Here is a 23,286-nt window from a genome sequence, read left to right on the forward strand (position 1 = left end):
TTTGAACAAAAATTCTGGTTGTTGCAATAACCCAAATCTACTCAGTCATTAAAATTCATAAAAAAAAAAAAAAAAAAAAACAAACCAAGTTGAATGTGTATTGGAAATAAGTGTGAAACTTCTCTAAAGAGCACCTGTAAGTAGTTCTCATGACAGGTGTTGCATGTTAGTGTTCCGAATGTCCACTTGTGGAAACATTGCTGTCGCCTTGGTCTCCCCTCTGGAAATAATGAAAATCACAGCTTCTCTGCACAATCTGATTAATATTTCAGGTGTGGGATGCTTTCGCTTTGTGCTCTCGCCGAACTGCCTCTGCTAGTGACATCGCTCACATTTTCCGATAGCAAAGCAGCGGAGCTTTGTTTTGTGTGTGGTTTTTTTTTTCTTTTTTTTTTTTTTTTTTTTTTTTTGCCTGCTGAACACAGGTGATGGGGTGCCATCGCAGGCTGATCATGCCAACAGGATCTACTCTATGATCCTCATGCCTATGGGATGAAGAAAGAGCGCCGCACTCTAGAGGCCTGTCCTTCACTACAGCACCATCTCTTACGGTACCTGCCATACAGCCCTTAATGGAAGGCACCTTATTTGGGTTTGGGCAGAACACCGGCTGTTTTCCGGTAGGGAATGCTGATAAAAAATGAATGTGAGCTTTCACATAATGGATGATACAGGGATCCTGCGTGGATGAGAATACATTTTGCTATTCTGTGCTACAGCAAATTGATCTCTATCCTTCAGCTCTGACTTGTGAGTGTCAACTTTCTGATTTTAAATGTACTTCTGCAGTGTTACTTTCTAGGTTTTTTTTCCCCCCTCATCAAATTTTGTATATTGTTTGTTTTTTTTTTTTTTTTTTTTTTTTTTTTTTTAAAGAAAGGATTCAAACAGACTAGATGTTCTTGCAAAGCACAACCTGAGTAACAGTCACGCTGTATACTTTTCAGTAGCATGTACACAAGCTTTCCTTTTACATCCTTATTTCCAAACTTTTACTTTTTGGATGTCAGGTAGACTGGAAGGTATGTGCGACAGGGTCTTTATTTACCATGTTCTGAACCTAGTTTCCCTACAGAGGGGCACCATGGAGAGGGTAATGAACAGCCCTTAACCGTCGGGCTAGCAAGATGGAGAGGGGGGCCATACACCAAGGGACCAGCGTTGCCGCAGTGTCTGCGGAACCTTGTGCTCCAACATGCATCCTGCCCATGGCGCTGTTTTCTAATGGACTCGCCGTAGTTGAGCGAGGACAGGCCTACCCCAGAGAGCGAGGTTCTGCTGAGTTCTGGCCGAAATCAACGGGGGACGCCTGCCCCCGGGGCGGGGGGGGGGCTGCAATATGCGCAAGCTGTTCAAAAGCTCAACACAAGGCCGATGGCCAGGGCCAACCATGTGGCTCTTGCAATGGCAAGAAGAAGAAGGCGCGGCACCACAGATCAAGACCTCAAAACAGGTTTTTTTTTTTTTTTCCGAAACAGTTGCTTCGGCCGTGCAAATGCATTTCTCAGTCACACACTGGGGAGAAACGAGAGCAAAAAAAAATTCAAAGTGCAAAGCGTTTTGAAAACGATGAGCAATATGATGGACTTTTGTTTGACTGAATGTGTAGTGAGGAAACTCATGTTTGTCTACAAAATGAATTCCTTCTGAACAGTTTGGTGTATTTTTAAGGGTTTCTGTCCTTTTGTGTGCCAGAGATGTGCTGTAAAATTTGAAACTTACTGTGAAAAGTGAAATTATGCTATTGGGAGTGGTAAAAGAATGTTGTTTTCAACAATCAAACAAAATTTAGAAGGAATTATAATTATAGCAACAAGAACCATTTTGGAGTAAAGCATTACATGGGTGGAAAAGGCATTGGTTTATTGGGAATTAAACACATCTGACCTGAAGTTTTGTCTTCTGAATTTGTAATAACTATTTAATTTACTGCAAAATCTAAATGCCCTTTAATTTCATTCTGAAATGAAATGGTCAAACATTTTGAGGATGGCATGAATGAGTGACATTTACTATAGAGATAAATGGAAAAAAAACATTTAAAATGAATAGAGGAGCAGCATTGTTTGTTAAACAATTGTGTCCATTATACAAAATGACAGTTTCTCAACATCAGATACTTAATTAATCTCAGAATAAATACAAAACTGGAGAGTGTGGCAGCAACAGAAAAGACTCATTGTTACTGTGAGACTTTTCTATATTCCTTTAAGACAAAAAAAGTCTTTGGTAATTTGTGAGAAATTTCCAAAATTAATTGGACATAGATGTCTGATATCACTGCAAGCCATTTATCTGTCACAGTTCCCACCTCTTGCATTAAAAATGTATGTTGAAAGGGTTTTTTTTAGGCTATATTTTTAGGCAGGCTGATTAACTGCTACAGAATAGCACTGGGGATCCAATTAAATATGAATCTGGACTACCAGTATTTCTGTTGAAGCAATCCTGGTGGGGTTTTCTAGTACTTGTTACCTATTGACAGACACAAAGCCATGCTCTTTCACACTTATGGCACTTTATGCAGGTGTTTATTGTCTTATTTTAATCAAAGCAAATTAGTGTTGCGCTGGTAAAAAGTTTTAATAGGAGTTTGGTTTTTTCCCCGCACTTGATCTGAAATTTCTCCCTCGGTTGAAATGTTTGTTTTCATGAATCTTTTAATTTCATATGAAATGTTCTTAGAAAAATATTTAATGAGAATATTTCCTGATGAACATGGTGCTGCAATATCAGTACAGGACTCCATATGGGTACATAATGGAAAAACATCACAAGTAGCAAAGAACTTCTAGAAAGTAACAGAGAAAAGGTCGACATGAATTATCTATATAAAAATTTTGAAGTAGATTCACGTTAAACAAATTTTATTTTGCTGAATCACTTTTGTGCTTTTAAATGTTTTACATCAAAAAGTAAACGTTTTTTCTAACCCTTTATTGCAAGGTACAACGCTTTTTTTTTTTTTTTTTTTTGTGTAACTGTATTGCTGTTGTAGCCATGTGGCCGAATGGAGCACTTTGCACTGCATGTGTCACTGCTGTCGTTCTGGGCTGGACAGTAGTGTGAGCTCCAGCTCGCTGTACTCTTAGCCTGTAGCTGTGCTCTTCTCATGTGCTGCGCATCCCGTCGGAGAAATGAGGTACATCAGGGCCACTTCTGGGACGTCTCCCAACTTCATATTGTTGGTAAACCAATTATTGGTCGTGTGGCACCAAAGGATCCTGGGTTCTAATCCCAGCCCCGGCTGTAATGCTGTTGTGTGCGGCTATACTCTACGCAAAGTTGATACATTAAGAATTACTCAGCTTCATAAATAGGTTAATAATTGAAAGTATGTTAGTGTACAAAGCTAATGTTGTGAGTCACTTTGAAGAAAAGTATCAAATAATTTGTATTAAATACAAGAGCTGTACCTCTACCTACATAATATGCCAACATTTCTGAATGAGGTACATGAGCATCAGCTAATTGAGTGGGCAGGTAAAATGACATGGTATTACATGGTATTTTGTACTAGTGTATAGGCAGCTCTTCTTCTCTCTTTGGGGGGCGGGAGGAATAAAAGCTGCATTGTTTCTCAGAGCTGTAATTAAGAGAAGTACTGACACAGGGCAACAAACTCTTTAATATTCCATCCATGCGCCCATCTTTCTTCGCAACCCGTGCACATGAGAAAAGAGCTTCAAGTGGTGTTCGCTTTTCACCGCAGCCCAGCTCGGTACCTCGTCTCTCCCGTGTTTAATGAAATGCTAATGAAGGAGAGGGCGCTCTTGCTGGTCGCCTTGCTCTTCCAAAGCACCTCTTTGACTTGTGCCATTACTGCCTGATTCATGGGTAAGGTGACTACAAGTGACACAGGACATTGGTGGAAGAAATGAAAGTCAGTCATACCTAATCAAACCTTTATTTGGCCCCATCCGTGAAAGCAGGGCCGTTTAATAACGGCCGGAGAACGGATGGCCGCCCTCTTTCTGGGAAGAAGCCCATCGGTGAGCTGCTAAGGCCTGCGCGCCATCCACTTGTGCTCACGTGAAATGCTCCAGTTATGCGGTTAACGGGCAGTGTAAATTTAGTCGCCTTCAGAATATCAAATGTTGCGATTTGCTGACAGTATCAGTAACGTTAAAAATTTAAACTCTGCATTTATTCAGCTCAACAAAAGTGTTTATACAAGAGACAGTGGGAGTCTTATGACATTTAAAATATAATTCCCAGAACTGCTGTCACACATGCAAATGCTTTTCAGTGAAGAGCTGTCTGCAGCACTGCCATCTCCTTCACTTCTCAATATTATTAGGAATGTGAAATTGTTTGAAATGTTAATTTTTTTTAATTTATAGTTTTTACCTTTTCAGTTGAAGATATGGAGAAGTAGGTCCTTTCTACTATATGACCCCCCCCCCCGAAATGTATATTATGTTAATTGAAATATGCTCTTTAGAGTGAATTTTTAATACCACAAACAGACCAATAAATGTTGTGATATAATTGTAAACTACATTCCAGAATCCCATTTGGTGCCTTAATGACCAATTGAATTGGGTGGGAGGAGGGGGGAAATAGAGCAGTCAGTATATCTGTTCCCTGTAATTAGACATCTGCATTCCTTAAGTTGTACGGTAATGCCTAAGATCAGTGTGCTCTCCGTCTAATGGGGGGCAGGTGGCAGTTTCCTCCGCCTCGCACCCTAACTATGGCGACAGCAAGGCGTTAGCGGTACTTTCCTTTCGATTGGTGCGAAATGACCTTTGCGTGGCTTTACTGCCAGCAGTGGAGTCAGTGATATCTGCATCGTGTGGTGATGATTATTTTGCAGAAAAGCTATTTTTGTGTGCGTTCAGTGAAATACTTGTTTATGTTGATTGCTGATTGGTAGTTTGTTTTTAAATTAAAACGCTACAGCTTAAGTTTGTTCTGCCTTAACTCTAATCCTCATCTCCTCCACTGGACATGAAGGGCCATTTTTGTTATGGAAACGATCTTTTCCGATATGCACACATGCGATAAGAGCTTCCATGGCTGGAAGACATTTTATGAATGATCGTTCTTAGAAACATGTCTGCTTGATTTTCCTAGAACTAACACTTTAGCCCCTCTGCCTAAGCAACGCTTAGTGTGATATTGTAGACGGCATCCACCCTGTTCCCCTGCTCAGATCATCTAATCCTCTTTAGAGCAGCAGCCCTCAAAATAGTTCTGCATAAAAAGACTCTGAAGCTAATGTGATTTTGGAGATAGATGACCTTTATGTGACATTGACGGGTCGCTGCGCATTGATGAGACCTTTTTATATACCTGAAACGGACAGCTGATGCCGATCAATATTTAGGAGACGCCCGAATGGCCATTTCTGCAATCAACCCTGATAAAGTTAAAATGGCACACCTTGGGTGGTTGTTGTTCCGTCTCTTGTTGCTGGCGTTTCTGTGGCTAAATCGCGAGGCCTCATGTGTCAGTTGTACAGATGGCTGGTCTCCTGCTCCGTCTACTGGCCCCTTTTCTCTTTCTCACTGGAGTTCTGTTTTCTCACCGCGTGACACGACATGGTATTTAATACGATGCCGTTTTGCTGCTGAATGTCGAAACGTGACCTCCGGCAATCTCGTTTACCGTACCTTGGAGCTCGCCATTTTGACCCTTGTGTCTTGTTCGATGACGGACAGTGGTTAAGGTACTGAAAATGGCAAATCCGTCTCCAGAACGGGTGGCGGTCAGTTTACTGAAGCAGAGCCCAGCTGTGTTAATGAGGAGACGTCAACGTGGAAGGTGCAACTCAGCACTGAGCTCCTTCCAATGTACACGTTGAATAGAGGAAAGTGTCTAATTTAAGACACCTGCTCAGTCTTGCATTTTGGCAGTTTCTCATTGCATTGCTCAGAAACTGGTTTTCTCTAGCAAAGAAATGTATGTGCTGCATGTGTTAGATGATTTCAGGAGCACGCTGCAATGAATTAATTATGACTTGTTCTTTTCAATGGCCACATTCGAGCCATGCTGTGTTTGAGTGCCGTGTGTGTCTCATTTTACCTGGCTGATCACCTGGTACTGGTAGGAGATGCATCTCATACCGGCTCACAAATAGAGGAGGAATGTTTCCCGGAACATGCAGCCTACAGTTGTGTAGCAGTGGACAACAACAGTAAGAAACATTAAAACGGCAGCAGAGGGTGGTGGTCCCTCGGTCCGAGATCACTGTGCTCTTTACCGCAGTACACCGAGTCCATGGTGGTGCAGGGCAAATTATTTGTGCTAAAATGCTCCGATAATTAAACCTGTACTTGTTTTGGTCTGGGGTCTCGTATACTTTCATGGTCTTGGTTCACATGTTGCCACACTGATGAAATGGAGCACGGGTTGTAAGGCTGTCCTGGCCTATTTACTCGTGTGTTGGGATTTCAGTGTGACTCTGCCTCCGATATCCAGCCTCTTGCTTTAATGAAAAATGTTGGCTTTCTTTGTGGTCTCCTATGAAATGATGGCTCTTTTTAAAAGTACGTATTATCTGTTACCAATCTATATTGCTTTTCAGTGAAGTTTTTTTTTTTTTTTAAATATTGTGTGTGTGTTTACAAAATGTAGGCAGTACTGTTATTGTGTAGCGGTTTAATGGCGTGTATTTTACAGCAAGTGAACATCCTAATGTAGTGTACTACAGTGATCTCACAATACCCATAATACTCACAGTAAAAGTACTGTTAAGCTTATGTTTCTTTGCTCGTGGGAGTCGCTTAAAATGTTTTTAATGAGTGGCTTAAAATTAGTTTTTAAGTATGTAAATGCAGAGTCAGTGCAAGAAAAAAAAGCAGGGCCATCCGTGTGTTTCTCTGTGCTGTCAGGTCCACTAGCTTCTTGTCTCCATGGCTATGGTTTCAAAAAATAATAATAAAAAAAAAAAAACACTGGAATAGAGTATTCCCTAATGATGCAAAATAAAAGTCCATGTAACAGCTGCAGTAAAGCCAAGTTGTGTTTACTCAGCTGAGTCACACTGGTTGCTCACTGCCATTCATTATGACAGGCTGTTCCTATTGGCACTTTTCATTATGTGCACACAGGACAAAACACTCGTTGCTTGATTTAGATGGACAATTTGTTAGCGATGTGAAACTTAATATAATTTCCCATTAAAATATTGGTGAATTTTGTAGATTGTAAAAATATCCGTTCGGTGGAAATAGGAGTAAAATGTGAAATTATGTGGTTTATGGCTGGAGCAAACAGCATAGATGAAAACAAGTAAAATGGTTTGGTGCAAGCAAGAAAATGGGAGCTTGTGAAAGCTTTGAAGATATTAAGTGATATTCTCAAAGCAAAATATCCATCTGCATTTTCTTTTAGCTCTGCCACACACACACACACACACACACACACACATTTTCAGAACCGCTCGTCCCTTACGGGGTCACGGGGAACCGGAGCCTACCCGGTAACACAGGGCGTAAGGCCGGAGGGGGAGGGGACACACCCAGGACGGGACGCCAGTCCGTCACAAGGCACCCCAAGCGGGACTCGAACCCCAGACCCACCGGAGAGTAGGACTGCGGTCCAACCCACTGCGCCACCGCACCCCCTTTAGCTCTGCCATTGAAGGATAATTAATGTAATCTGTTTCTTCTCAAAAAGTACAGCTGGTAAAAGTGCACTTGTGTCATATAGGGTTACAAGATGTACTCTGTTTTCCAGCAGAGTAACATGGTTTTATTGAGATCTGAATTCTGTTCAAAAATCGGCTGGTCTTTGTTATATATGAAGGGTTCATGAGTCTCTCTACAGATCAGCGTTGCTAAAGGTGAAACATTTTATTCGTAAAAAGGAGATTTCAAGGTGCTAAGTGCAAAGTGCTTTTCCACCTGGAAGAACCATGATGCTGAAGGGTCTGGAACGTACCTCTGACGACCCTGTCCCTGCTTTCATATGCGTATCCATTGCTTGAGTTTCTGTACACTGGAAGTACAGCTTGGGACGTTTCTGCCCAGTGCCTGTGTTGAAAGCTCAATCCCGCTCTGACATCACGGGGGTAAAAATAGCAGGCGGAGTATCCCATGGCATGCCGGAGAGACTTGGTCCTGCCGCGTGCGCTGGGGGAAACGGACTCCGCGCGGTGCTCACTCAAATGGAGTAGAATTTATTCTTGTTTACATCGTCCTCTCAGATCTGTTCAGCCATCCATTGCAGGCTCAATAAATAATTCATAGTTTGTTTTGATGCTTCATTCTCTTTTCCTGGGGCAGAGCACTGTTTTTCAAGCTTGTTCGTTCCCCCCCCCATTATTCTTACTTCCAGTCATGGCTGACATTTTTCAGTCATCCTCACTCAGATTCACTGATGAATGAACAGTGGTTCCTTTGGGGAATTTATTAAAAAAAAGAAAAAGTGCAGCTCAAGGGTATAAGTGCCGTTAGCAGAGTCATACCCAAATTTCGCTGTTGCTGTTTGCACAAAATTTAGTTTTAAACACTCGAGTCAAGATATCAGTTCAGCCACCCGGAACAGACAGGGAAATTTTATCTATTCGTCTGCTCTTTTTCAGTCCACTCCACCTGGTGAAGGTAGTGGTGTTGACCACAAGCCTGTACAGAACAGGCTGCACTTCTCGCTCTGGCTCCTGGGGGAGTTCCGGGTGCTTCCATTCAGGGTAGGGAGTTATCATTTGCTCAGCAGGTCTTATCTTTGCTTCAAGGCCTTCACCCAGATCCTTGGTTTAAACCCCCCATCCTAAAAAGATTCCTTACTAGACATCTTACCTAGCCCAGCCGTGTATCTTCCTGCGGTCTGAAGACTCTCTGGAAGCCCTTGTACTATATAGAGACATTCATCTTTTCCTCAGGAGTGAGCTGTGCTGACCTTCTGGTTCCTGACAAATCCCCCCCCCCAAAAAAAAAGTTAATGACTGCATGGAGCAGTTGCTGACCCTGGGGTGCTTCACAGTTTGTCTGAAGGCACAGCTCTGACATTTTTATGAAATCTATAACATTGGGGGGCTGTCTGATGTGAATATATTCAGTGTGTAAGAGCGATGTGGCCATCTCACACCTTCAGCAGTCCCCCACCGGATATCCTGCGGAGCCTGATTGTAGGCTGCCCCTGTATCTACGAAAGCAAAGTGGTTAGATACCATGGTAGAATCTGCAACGAACACATTGAAGCCCCTTCTCCACACTTGTGAAGGTTGAGCATACCCATGTAATGCATTCCCTGTCTTTTCAAATAATTATTCTGAGGTACTGCTTTTTTAAATGGAAGACTATTTCAAGACTTTCTAATCTTCAGTATTTCTGAAAGGTTCTTACCGTTTTGACTTTTTACTTCTAGTGTTTCATTATTCTCTTGGCCTCAGTCTAGAACCCTGCCTGATTTCTGTCTGGAGTGGTTTGCCTTGTTTCCTTGGGGATCATCTAGGGAAATGGTGGCTTATTCAATCACTCACTCACTCACTCACTCACTCACTCTCTCACTCTCTCACTCTCTCACACACACACACACACACACACACACACACACACACCTTGTGAAAAACAAGGGCCATCCAAGTTTTCTTTGAAGATATATTCTCAAGCTGATGCAGACCACATACTATATTGACACATGCCAGAAGTTCTTTGAAGTTGGCTATCCAATAAAAATGAAACATGATCTGCGTGTGCGCGAGGGACATGGAATACCATTGCTGGGCCTTGTAGCTGTGAACAAGCGTGCCTGAAATGTAGAGGCACAGGGGTGTGTTGGATCACAGTGGGAAGCTGAGACAGTCCTCAAAGCACTTCTTACTTTCACCAAAATAGTGTCGGCAAATGAGGAACGTTTGTGCACCTTGCTAGAGTGTAGCTAATAGAGAGTCAAACTGATTTTGAGGAACAAACGTGGATCGAGGCTCCAAGGCTGCCTGCCCACCTTTGCGTTGTGTGGCGTCAGTGTTCTGGATTCTTCACAGTTCACCGCTGAAAAACTTGCCCGACGACTGATGGAAAATCAGCTTCTTCCTGATGAGACAATTTCCCACAATAATTCAATTCCACTAGAAAATAATTTTGTATTGGCAGAGCCTGAATAAACAGTGTTTCTTGCAGCTGTATTGCCGGATAGTGGAGTATACTGTCCCTGTTTTATTCGTTTGTTTCAAGTTGATGTAGTACACAGATAATTGGCACTAATGCAGCCAATTTCTTATCCACTGTATTCACATCCTTCATTCTCTATTTTAAACTTTCTTTTTCACCACCTTGATATTGCTAGACAGCTGAACGGCCTTAGTTTCATTTAGATAACTTTGAAATTGCACGTATTCTTCTGTAATTGTAACTGCTATTCAGTATTTTAATGTAAAATGAATATAGTTTGTTGAAAGTAACTGGACTTGGTTTTGTCTGTAGTTACCTATTTATGTAAACTGGCATGTTTATTCTTAATAGTCTATGACATCTATTAAAGGCCTACATATGCATATACTGTATTATCTGGTTGATTTTTATTTGTTCAGAATTTTTCAGATATTTCTGCACAAGTGTGCACCAGATTGACCTAAATCCTTTGCAGCTGTGGAGAGTCAGTTGCTTCCTATTTCCTCGGTTGGCTGTTTGTGTACAAATTTGACTAATCCATTGTCAGCCATGAGTGCTTATTCAAGAGTAAAATCGTGGTATTAAAATATCTATCATTTCATTGTGTATTCTGTGATTTCTAATGAAATCTCACTGGGTGATGTAGGGGATGCAGGATACAAGCAGAAGGCATTTGTAGCCAAAGGCTGTCTTGGCGTGTTTGCCTCCTCAGTGCCATTCAAGAGGGTTTTCTCGGCCGCTAAGTTGACTGTTGAGTTGGACACCCATCTTCTCCCTGATCATATGCTGTGCATGCTGATTAAAGGGATTTTGTATTCCGTACACTTACTGCACTTTCTTTAGATTTTTTTTTTTTTACATGCTTACATTGTACACAATCAGTTTCTCTATCATTTTGTTGCAAAAATGAGCTGCATAAGCGATTTGTGTTTGAAGCTAGTTGTAAAGGGCTTTCCCTTGAAAGCGCACATTCTGTAGAGTAATCGTTTTCAGTCGCCTGTGTTGATCCCTAATAACATGGTTTCTGACAAGGAACTGAAGACTGGCCGTCCAGGTTTTGTGGTTAGCTGTGGTATTAAGTCAGAATGGGGGGGGACCTCACAGTAGCAGAAGCTACTATTTTTAATTGGTGGGTTTTAAGTCAGTGGTTCTGATAATGCCTTTTGGGGTGATGGTGGAGAGTTTATGGCAAATGATAATTAGGAGATCATTACAACTGTTCCTTTCATCCCTAACTTAGATTGGTTTTTTCCTGTTTCATTTGTGATCACTAAACATTCACTCGCTTGTTCATTCGTTCGCTGCTGTTAACCTCTTGTCCTAAAATATGGTTGCGGTGGTCTGGAGCCTATCCCAGAAGCATAGGGCATTTGGATTAACAGCCTTCACCCTAGATGGGACACAGTCACAGTATAGCCCCTCGCACACACCTTCACTCATGCAGTACTGGCAATTAAGTCGTCAGTCCGCCTGAAACGCATGTCTTTGGACTGTGGGAGGAAACCCATCTGAACATGAGCAGAACATGCAAACTCCTCCAAGACTGAATGGGGGTCGAACGCTCGACCGATTGTACATTCCAGGGCTGTGAGGCACCGGTGCTACTTGCTGTGCTAGTATGCTGCCATAATACAGTTCAAGCTGTAAACATTAAATCAGTTATTTGCATTAACCTACATTATAATCTGACCAGGTGTGTGTTTTTAAAACAAGTGACACGATTACAAAAAAATCTCACCTCCATCACACCTGGTGGAGAGATGGAAGGGGTTCCAGTAAGTGAGTGAGCGTGCAGCTTTTGGATCCCGTCTAGATTTCCCAGGCTGTGAGTCACGCGTGTCCCAGCTGACGTCCCACACATGGCACAGGAAGCTGTAGAGCATCAGGAAGTCATAGGCTGCCATGGTAATAGTCATACATCTGAGTTTTGCAAACAGGCAGTGTGATCGCTGAATTTTCTTGAGGATTTGGGTCTGTGGCCTGTAATAACATTGAAAAAGGTCTTTAAACTTGTTATTCCCATCGTTTAAATATATTAGTCAGATGGAAGCAGATGAGAGTATGTTATAGCACTGCATTCACTGGTATTGCGCTCCATACTTTACTTGTGGGAGCAGTCAGTGACGCTCCTCTATGTGTCTCCTCCTCTCTTTGCTGCAGGAAGCACAGAAGGTTAATAATCCCACGGGTGGGCAGACCAATGGGACCTCCAAGAACCTGGACGAGAAGGAACCTGAGGCCACCGCCAGCGAAGTGGGCTGGATGACATCTGTCAAAGACTGGGCCGGAGTCATGATATCGGCACAGACGCTGACTGGCAGAGTACTGGTGAGTCCTCTGAGGGTTAGGGGAGGGGACACACCCAGGACGGGACGCTAGTCCATCACGAGGCACCCTAAGCAGGACTCGAACTTCAGACCTGCCAGAGAGTGGGACCCGGCCAAACCCATTGCACCACTGCACCCCCCTTTTTATCGTCAATTATGCAGTAAATATAAATGAAAGAGGTTAATAAAAATAATCTTATCAGAAGTACTCCTGTTTGCATTCATTGTTTGAGGTGATACACTGTTTTTGGGAGGTTTGTCATGGTGAACATGTGCATATAGTAGGGCCTTTGTTTCCTGAATAAGAAATATTACTCTGTGCTGATACTGATAAGGAATACACTTTCATAATGGACTAATTGTATAGAATTATAGCCTTGATAACTCAGGTAAAGTGCAGTAACGGTACCAGCCATGCAAACTCTCTGGAGGGTGTGATCTGCCTTTAGCTCAGTGTTGTATGACTAGATGAACACTATAAAGACTTGCTGTAAAGGTTGTGGCATCAGCTTTGACTGATCCTCATATACAGACTACTTTCAGGCCAGTAGCCTCAGCTTAAAAATTGTGACGACATTTCCCTGCTTAATTGGGAATGTGTGGTAGTCAAAACACTGTGGATCAACATTGTTGACTGATGAACTTTTGAAGGGCCTTTTTCCCTCCTCTTCACCTTTGGATGCATTTTATGGCAGGACTGAAGTAAAACTGGATAATGATTACAGTTGCTCTGTTCTGTCAATTTAATTCATCAATCTCTACACAGCTGCGTAATAGCTGTGTCCCGAACCTGGACAGGCAAACCTGCTGGTATCACCATGTACTGTGTCATAGGTGGCCGGCCGTGCGTTTATTCTGATCTCTTCAGTGGTACAGGATGGGATTGGGACTCCAGTGCTCATGGTATCACGGAGAGCGTTCTGGCCGTGTGATCAGCACTTAGTGGTTTGCTGTGGTCCTTTCTCATTTCTGAATTTGAAATCCCATTTGGACCCTCCCATCGCTGGTGAACACGTGTAGCCCTTTGTATGGCCTCTGTAACCTTTGTGAATTTTTCGATGTGCTGGGTAGTATTTAAAATGTAGGGAGAATACTATGGTGGCTTTGACCTTCATCTGAGATTGTGCAGCGTTCAAAGTTTAGTGAACTGCTTGAATTATTCAAGTGTTTATGTGTTTGTGTGCCGCACTTTATCACGCTCCCTAATGGAGATTACAAAGGGCCCAGCAGCTGCTCCCTGCCAATGTTTGCTAATGAATTTTCTTATCGTGGAGCTCTTCCTTCAAGAGTCTGTGTGCTTGTGGACACAAATCTTTCCTTGTCCTTTCTTTCTCTACATCACCACAAAGAAGTGGCGAGTTGGAAATTTGAATGCCTTCATTCACTTTTTTCCCCAAAGATCCGCACTGTTTTGGACATACTCTTTTTGCTCAGTAAGCGTGTATTCGGGAGCTTTAAGCCAAAAAGGCAACAGCACTGGTGAAAGGGCTAAAGGTGTGTGTGTGTGTGTGTGTGTGTGTGTGTGTGTGTGTGTGTGTGTGGGTGGGCAGAGAGACTTCTGCCCTCTATTAGGGTTCTTCTGCAGCTTAACAATAATGGCACAGTGCGCCAGTGTTTAGTGAGCCCGTCTTGTAACCATAGCAACAGCAGCTTACCTAAGTGCAGCAGATGTGTATTCTATGTCAGCTTGTTTGGATCCTTGGGGGCAAATTAAAACCTATTTCTGTGGCATCCGAAAGCAATTTTGGTCCCGGGTTAAATGTAATCGGCCAAATGAAAAAAGTCTGCACATGCAAATGAAAGGCTGTGTTGCGTACATGAGACGCACACATGCACACAGACGGGCTCAAGACCCGTGGTGACGCCTGGTGACTCGGCAGGTCGCGAAAGATCAAGTGTTACCTGCAGGTAATTGTATTGCAACAGTGCTCCTTCCACCCCCCACCCCTCCTTTTGCTGCTGCGCACAGTGTTGAGGTGGTGGAGCTGGGTTTGTTTCCTTTTCTCATGCAGGGTGGCAGGAGCTCAACAAAGAGATGTCCAAACAGGGCTTCCCCTTATCTGGATAATGTATGACTCCATCTGCTGTTCTAAAAATGGAAACAGATTCCCTGTTAGGATGGAGGAGCGAAACGATGCGCTCTTACTGGGGGCTTCCTTCTATTCGTTCCGGGTGTGTTGGGAAGGCCCTGCCGAGGAAGTAAGCAATGGTACGATTGCTGCTTTACCTGAAAAGAAAAGGAAAGAAGAAAAAAGCAGCGTACAGCCAAAAAGGAGATGGCTAGTCATGGAAAAACAACTGCCTCTCTTCTGAACATGGAATTTCTCACAAAAGGGGTTGTAGATATTTTTTATATAATTTTATATTAATTCAGTCCTCTTCTATCCTGTGCCTGAGGCTGAATAACCCATTTCTTTCTTTGTGATTATGCTTGTGTTGTATATTAATGTAATACCAATAATACCTTATGTCATCCTTTGCATTCTCCATCTAAAACAAAAAGCACAAAGGCGTCCTCTCTCCCTCGCTCCCTCTCTCTCCCTCTTTGTCTCTTTCTGTCCATGAACAGAGAATAATGAAGACGACAGTGTCTCTCTTCAGCCGGTGAGACATTTAATGAAGGACACACTCTTCCTCGTATCTCCTGCTGTGGAGTAACAGTGTGTTTCCCAGCTTTCCTGCAGGACCGCATCTAACCTGGCCTCACCTTTTCCACGGCAACGTCGAATAAAAAGCTGAAATCGCAGGCTGGCCGATGGCAGAATCATCTTGCTCCATCTCTTGCATCCCTTTCCAATTTCCTCTTTGCTGCTGTTTTCCACGTCAGAACTGTGGCTCACTGTTCTTCCCTTAACACCACCACATTTGTCCTCATATTTGCTCAGGAATGAACTTGACCAGACCCCAATTTCACATCAAAGTGCAGTGTGTATTAAGTACAGACAATCCTCCAAGTTTAACCTAAAAATCTGTGTATTTTCTCCCGAGTTATTTTGGACCACATTAAAAAGTTTAAATCTGTGCAATGTTTCATAGTATGGAGCTATATTAACTATAAATGTGTATTTTGCTGTATATGTTCATGTGTAAAACACCTAAACCATAAGCAGGCATTTTCCGGTCCTCATCTCCTGCCCAAATGTACAGGAACCTTGAGGGAAGTGGATATGTGTGTGGGGGGCTGACATTCATCGTGAGAGCTCCTCCAATGGAGGGACATGTGTTCATGGTGCCCTGGCAGCACACGTGTGTGTGTGTGTGTGTGTGTGTGTGCGTGCGTGCGTGCGTGCGCACCACAGCTGCGGATTAACAGGAGAAAGCTCTCCGTGATGAGCGGCAGGAGTAAACAGCAGTGCCTGTCTTTACTCTGGGGAAAATGGCACAGAAGGAAAAGTGGCAGTCGGATAAGGTTTCAGACCACAACGGCACACGGTCACTGGGTGGTGGCCAAGGCTGAATAGGGCTGGCAAACATTTTCATTGTATGGGTTGGGGTTGGGGTTAGGATTGGGGGGAGGTTGGTGGAAATACCAGTAGCTGTTCTGCATCAAATTGGTTTTGTTAAAATGGACTGTCTGTCTTCTGTAGTGTACACCTGGTCTGTGTACTGTGTGTGTGTTGTGTATGCTCTACTCCTCCCATCCCTAACTTGTTACTGTATTTGTTCAGTACTAATTTTTTCTCAGATTCTCATTTTGACAGAGTGTTTACATTACATTAATTTTATCTGATGCTTTTCTGCAAAGTGACTTAGTTTTTTACTCATTTCTACAGCTGGGTAATTTTACTGGAGCACTTTAGGGTTAGTACCTTGTTCAAGGGTACTACAGCCGGGGGTGAGACTCAAACCTGCAACCATTGGGTCCAATGGCAGCAACTCTGACCGCTATTTTTGTGTGTTCCATCCACTATATGAATTTGAAAAGCCTCATGTAAATTTTAAGGGATGAACTAATAGCACAGCTTGGGAACAAGGTCGACACTTGTGTAAAGGGCACTGGCTCAGTTTGTTTAATTTGTCTCGGACTTTCCAAATCCAAGGATCTTTGTATTATTTATACAGGAGCTTATTTCTGTACTTTATGGCAAGTGCTTTGGTGACAGTGCAAAGGTTATGTTTTCATTCCATTAACGTTAAGACAAATATTTGTATGGTGACACTTTTAAAGTATATAACAACTACCAGTAAGACAGAATGCATAATAAATGTTGACAAGTGTGGTGTTTGCAAAGGTATTTCTTTTACTGGCTGATGTGCGTCTGAGTCCATAGTGCGCATGGAGCATACACACGTACACTGCCTTACACCAGTGCTATTACTTGTGAGAACTACTGTTGTTTCCAATATGGCCCTGGTGGCTCCCGCACACAACCGATTGACCAGTTCCACAGTGCCAGTCACCTGGAGAAAACCAGCCTGAAAGTTGCTTGTAGACACTCATTATGACGACACTTGATTTTCTCAATGGATGTTTGTTAATTCCACTGACTGGAGAGTGAACAGCATTGACTGTGCTGTAAATTTTGGTTCAATGGAAAACTTTTGCTGCACATCCTTGAAAGTGGTGGACACATGGAGATGGACATTTCAGCAATATGCCCTGATACATGGTGGGTGCCATTCATGCCTCTCAAGCACATGGAAGTATCCAGTTTGTTGAAGTTAAGAGTGTCAATGAGGAAGCCACCAGTTAGGAACTAAGGCAGACTTTTTTTCCAGGTATAATGGCAGTGTTGTCAGGAGAACACCTCATACAATCCTAGACACCCAAATAGCTTGCTGGAGTGTTAGAACAGCAGGGAAAAGACAAACGCGACACATTTATCCCTGGGGTGCGATTTTCCCAGAGTTGGTAATCTGTGTGTGTGTGTGTGTGTGTGTGTGTGTGTGAGAGAGAGAGAGAGAGAGAGATAGACACACAATGGGCACACTGTGACAAAACATAGCACATCAATCCCGAGTGACGCACCTTTTCAGAAATGATACACCCTTAGTGCCCTGTAAGCGCAAATGTTGACATTATTGCATTCAGTTAAAGTGGAAACATGCAGCTAGTTGTTGTGTCCTCTTGACATATGGCATCAATGAAATCTCCCTTTGGAATCATGGTTATGGCATCAGGCCGTTTCCCTAAAGTGTTCACTATAGCGTGGAATAATCTTCACACGCAGGCTGCTGTCTAGTGTTGTGCTGTGTGCGTGTGTGTGGGCTTTGAGTTTGAAATGGTGGTCCCTTGAAAGCTGCTAGTGACATTTATGAAATAATCTAGCTGACTCAATATGTGTAGCAAGATGTCTGAGCATGCCTTATAGCAATTTTGAATGTTTTGTCAAGGAAAGCAGAACATTTCACTCAGTCCTCAGCTTTGATAAGGTTAGCATTATGAAGGAAAGGCTTCAATCTGATATCCGTGCCTTAAAGAAAATATACATTGAAACTTGTGCCCAGTATCATGTATTTACACAGTTTCTATGAACTGATATCCAGGAAAAAAAGAAACCAAAATGATTGCATTGACACATCTGAACCTGAATAATAGTTTTTTCCTCGACGTAGCTCAACTTCATCTGTAAGATGCTTCAAGCGCTGCCTCCACCCTGAACCGGAAGTGTCATTAATTAAAATACTTCCTTCCCCGTGACACGCTGTTAAATACTTGATTACCCCATTACCGTGTAGGTTGAGACAGGCCGTACCGGTAGGTCCTGCTAATCAAAAAAGCCATTAGACAAGGATTTGAATTTTTAAACCCTTCCACAAATTCCTTCATGCAGTGTAAAGCTAATCTTCAAGCTCCATCAGAATTTTGGCAACTCTATTAAATATCTTGTCACTAATTATTGTAGCATGTAAATCCATGTTAGTGATTTAATTTAGTGGCCAAAACAATTTGTCCTGTCGTTCCTTTGCGCTCATTCTGTTGTTGGGTTTACACAACCAGAAGCACCAAAATCTTTGTTCCGGATCATTCTCTGCTGTTTTCAAATGTCCTTTCAGGACAATAACAAATTAATGGAGCTGACACCTTTCGCTAGAGGAACTAGCAATGTCGGTTTTATATACTAAGTTTCATACAGTTATTCATCCATTTATACAATGGAGCAGCTCAGGGTAAACAAGTATGTGAGAACAGGACTTTGGATTGCAAGGCAATGACTCTTGCGGCCACAGGTCCTGCTTTTGTATGTTTACCTTCATTTTTGGCCACTAAAAAACAGGATTCTTAGTAGATAGAGGTGCAGAGTCTGACTTGTGCTCTCCTGGGGACAAATGCGCACGGCTGTTTTGGCAAGAAATGGGAGGGAAAGGAAGTTGTGCTTTTGGGAAGGCTCGGCTACACCGGCGCACTTGCATGTCCTGCTAGACTTTGCTTTTCCACAGTTTGCTTTTGAAACCTCGTATCCGAAAGGGTCCTCGATACGTCTGTGGTAGACCACTCGTGTATAACAAGTGTCTCTTGATTGTTTGATGCTAAATTAGCTTTTAGAGTCCTGCACTTTACTTCCTTCTCTGGAAGAGTTGCATAGGCCAATTTCGCAGAAACTCATCAACACGGGAGACACTCCTCCTCTTTAAAGCTAATACTGGCGGGTTGGGGCGTCATATAATTTTGATTTTAAATTCCACACCACAGAGGGGAGCATGGCTTTTATGATTCACTCCTGGGTAACCCAAGCACACTTAGCTAATTAGTGGACCCAGCCCTCGACAAGTTCGCTTCATTCCAGCCTGTTAAGTAATTGAAAGATCTCCTCAAGTACTTTAAAACACCCTGCAATAATGACTTTTAATGCTTATGTGCCGCACGCCCAAAAATAAAAGTAGAATACCGGTGATGCTGTATACAAATGAAGGACCTTTTACCCACACGGCATAAATACACACATGTGAATTTGTCTCTTTGCGGGACGTACAAGTGCAGCCGTAGCCTCAGACTGAGACTCAGACACACATCGTTTTGAATTTTGGCCTTCTGATAATTGGACCCACAAAATTCAAGATAGCACATGACTAAAACCTCTGCCCTGTGTAGCAAGTTCCCCAAGTGGCTTGAATGTGTCTGCATCGGAATGTGTTCATTTTATTAGGTTATAGTATTTAGTATTCCGCTTTTAGTTTTCCGTACTGCGTAAGTGTGTGTGTGAAGTATTGGTTGAATGTTTCACTTGTTTCCAGTTTTGGAGTACTGGAATCTTCCTCCCCAACCCCAACAAGGTATTCTGTGAACAAATATGTTGAGGAAATGGGTTGCTATGTCTTCCCAGCCCATTTGCAGCAATTCCGAAATGTGGGACACTTCTCTTTTTACTCTTTTGCCCTCTTGATGTCCTACAGGTCCTGGCCAGGCCGCCTAGGTGAACTCACCCTTTTCACCAGCACACTTACGCTATAGTTTGGTTTCGTTTCGCTGGGTGTCATCAGATTCCTCTCTTGTTCCTGCCTCTGTGATGCTGTGCTGTGACTGTTGAAATGGCTGTGGCCTCGGGTGCTGTTAGTGCCAGTGAGTGTCCCCAGATCTGCTGCTGTCTAGGCTTCTCGCTTAGGGGTGCAAAAATTTCCCTGGGGTTCACTTCAAATGGTGTGATGCCCCTTGGGTCACAGAGCTGCTCCCCCAAGTGCCCACACTGCGCTCTATGGACTGCAGTGGTGCATAAACCAAGGTGTGGTACTCTGTCGCTGGTGGAGACTGTCTCATCAACCCCCCTGCTGTTCACACTTCTGCATTGTCTTTGCCGAACAGAGAGGACAAGGATGTTCCACGAAGGGCTGTTAAATGCTAATGAATGTGTGAAAAACACGAAGCCATGTCTCAGACCCCAGCGCCAGACATGGAGACAGTGTTAGACAGGGATACTGCGGGGATTTAGAGGAATTTGCTTTCCCTTTTCTGCATGCTGTGTGTTCTAGTGTGACAGTCAATGTATTTTTCATAAACAAACACCTTTTTTACATGCGGAAAATGTTTGTGCTTATTCTTCTGCTGCATGCAGAATGAGGAGTAAAACCTTGCAAATGTTCCCATGAGTGGGAGACCTCACTTCTCCGCACCCTGACACCAGACCGCAGTCTGATTTGTAGTTCAGGTGGGTTGGTGATGTTAAATTCCATGTAGTTCGTAACTGTGTGGCTACCCTGCAATGGACTGGCGTCCCATCCAGGGTGCCTCCAGCCCCAGTGCTTGCGGGATTAGGCTCCGGTTCACCGTGACTCTGCTCAGGACATTGCAGTTATTGAAACTGGATGGATGGACGGTTGGTGTCATACATTAAAACGTGCAGTTTTTCTACTCGTGGAGGACATTTGTCCGCTTTCTTTACGTCCACTTTTTTGTTCAGTTGCAAATACTTTTCAGAACAATTAATTTATTTGTTAACATGGAGTTACTGCCATAATCTTGACAGAACCTTCACTTTCTGGTTTGCACTTCACAAATTGAAAGAGGAAATGGAAAAGGAAGGTGCCGTGTACCTGTCAGTCGTTTCCCGTACTGCTGAGAGAGGCCACTGACTGCATGCCTCTCGCTCCTGGGTGGAATAATTTTGCTCTCTGTGTGCAGTTATTACACTGATATGTGGTGCATTCAGGCCGCAGGTTCGGAGCAGTTATCGTACAGTTTACATGCTTTTGACCGCTTGTCCATGCATCGCCGTGATAAGTTCCACAACTCTTGGAGGGATGATCGTTTGGACCGCAGCAGAGGTGTTCCTTGGGTTTTGGAGCTGCAGACAGAGCGTGCCTTGCTGCAGTCGAGCCTCACCGTGTTGCAGAGTCTGTGCGATATGCGATGCACCTGTGTTGCAGGCGTTCTCGGAGACTGCTTATGTGAGCAAATAGAAATTACAGAAGCAGTTGTAACATTTTCTTCTTTAATCTCTGCTCATATCTGCAATGTTTGCTTCTCTTTTTTTTTATCATGACTCTTCTAAAAGCAGTAGGTAGGTGCTTCACCTTAATTTCGCTTCTACACTGGAAACAAGTTTTTGTTTTTGTTTTGCCCCCCCCCCCCCCGCCCCACAGGTAAAAGAATAAATGTAGAAATATTTATAGGCCTTTACTAGCATCTTGCCTTGATGTTTTCAACAAATATCGGTACAAATATTAATCTCTGTAAGAGCCAGTTAGCCATCCTGACTTTTCAGGTTGCGTCTAATTATACATTTAATTTGGTTGTCCCCCAACAACACAGTCGAGCAGACCGTCCGTCAGTCCCTTTGGGTGCCCTGCCCACAGGAAGCTGTACAATGACAATAGTAAGTCAGCTTTACTGTCACTTCCACAATATGTTTAGAACACACATTGGCGTGAAATAGCATGTCTCTTGGACCATGGTGTGATATAGAGGACAGTGTATACAACATATACTATTACTACCACAGTAAAGTTCACAATATTAACTTCTAAACTAAAAACAAATAGAAATGTATAATGTAAATATATAATGTGAAAAAGTGAGTTTGTGCAATAATTGTTTGGAAAAGAGGGTTAGTGTGACCTAATGTAGGTCAATATACTAAATGTGCTAAAGAAATAGAATGACTATACCTGGCCTGGATCCCAGTTTAAGTGAGGTTTCAATAGAGACTGTCAGTGACCTGAGAGGACAATCTCTGTAGACCCTATGAAAGCGGCTGGTGTCCCTCTGTATGGGGGGGGGGTTAGAGTTAGTATCAGTACTGTGATACGCTCTTTCTGTTTAGAAGCGGCAAAGAAATAAGCTACACTAAATTGTGTTTTGTCACTTTGAGATTTTAAGAAATGTGTGGATTAAGGAATATTGTTTGGTCTCTTATTTGTAACATTATACAGCTGCGATAAAAGACAAGGGGATCAGTTTTACATGATGGCAAATAACACAAATGATGGGCAGTAGTAGGGATTGGCTGCTTCGGGAGCAGACATTTGCATAAAACCTAAGATTTTCCAGTTGCTGTCGTCGTGACACAATAACCATGAAATATACAAAAATATCTACATCAAGCGGTCCCTCCAGCCTTTCACCCATTCTGTTGCTGTGTGTTACTGATTGTACAAAAGTTTCTTGTTGCAGGTTACCGCCGTAGCTTTGGCCCCTGGCTTCTCATCCCGTTACGTTTCCACTCGCGGTAACGGTGTAACAGGGTACGTGACATCTGTCTAGGTTTGTTACAACATATTGGTTACCGCCTAATTACGATCATGGAGGTGTACGTATTACATGTGATAAATGTTGATGATAAATAAGGATAAATGAACATCAGTACAAGATCATCTTAACGTGAGTGTAAAGGTACAGTTAGTGCAGTGGGAAAGGTGTGTGTGTGTGTGTGTGTGTGTGTGTGTGTGTGTGTGTGTGTGTGTACGTACACAACTTTTGGGGCGACCTATATTTAAGCATATGACTCTGTGGCTGTGCTCCACTGCCCAGCGTGGTGTTGAGAACTTACAGCACCTGTTATGTCCTACTTGGCATTTGAGCAACGTGTTGAGGTGAGGTTTTGCTTTGCTCTATAATTTGAACGCGATCCTGTCGTTCGCAGCTCCGTGTGCCGAGCAGTCCATAGAGCGTGAACACTTCAGAGTGTTTCCACGAATATTTCGGCGAGAAAGGCTGGAATAAGCAATGTTAACGCCATATCGCGGTACACGTGTGCAGTTTCACCTTTTCCAGGTACATTTTGAATAATACCATGCACAGCGTACCCTGCCTTGGACCCTGCGCTTCTGCTCTAGGCTCTGGACCAGTGCGACCCTACTTTGGTCAAACGCTTACACTGTCGTAGAAGGAAAAGTAACATTTGCGTGCTGTGGGAGAGACACTTGTATTTACTCCGGGTTGCACACCGCTCTGGAGAAAGGCCTCTATCTAGCGAATGCGTACATGTACGTGTAGTTCTCTCGTCATTTTCAAAGACGTGCCT

General features: G+C 43.1%; 1 protein-coding gene across 19 annotated transcripts in view; it reads left to right on the forward strand.

The window, feature by feature from the left end:
• LOC108939557 (calcium-activated potassium channel subunit alpha-1) overlaps positions 1-23,286 on the forward strand; it is a 147,198-nt gene that overhangs the window by 16,807 nt on the left and 107,105 nt on the right. For all 19 annotated transcript variants that reach the window (XM_018760954.2, XM_018760955.2, XM_018760959.2 and 16 more), the window contains exon 2: positions 12,222-12,389. In XM_018760954.2, coding sequence (XP_018616470.1) covers positions 12,222-12,389 — 168 coding nt within the window. The remainder of the gene's footprint in view (positions 1-12,221; positions 12,390-23,286) is intronic.

This window comes from Scleropages formosus, chromosome 24 (genome assembly GCF_900964775.1).
Source record: "Scleropages formosus chromosome 24, fSclFor1.1, whole genome shotgun sequence".
NCBI lineage: Eukaryota > Metazoa > Chordata > Actinopteri > Osteoglossiformes > Osteoglossidae > Scleropages > Scleropages formosus.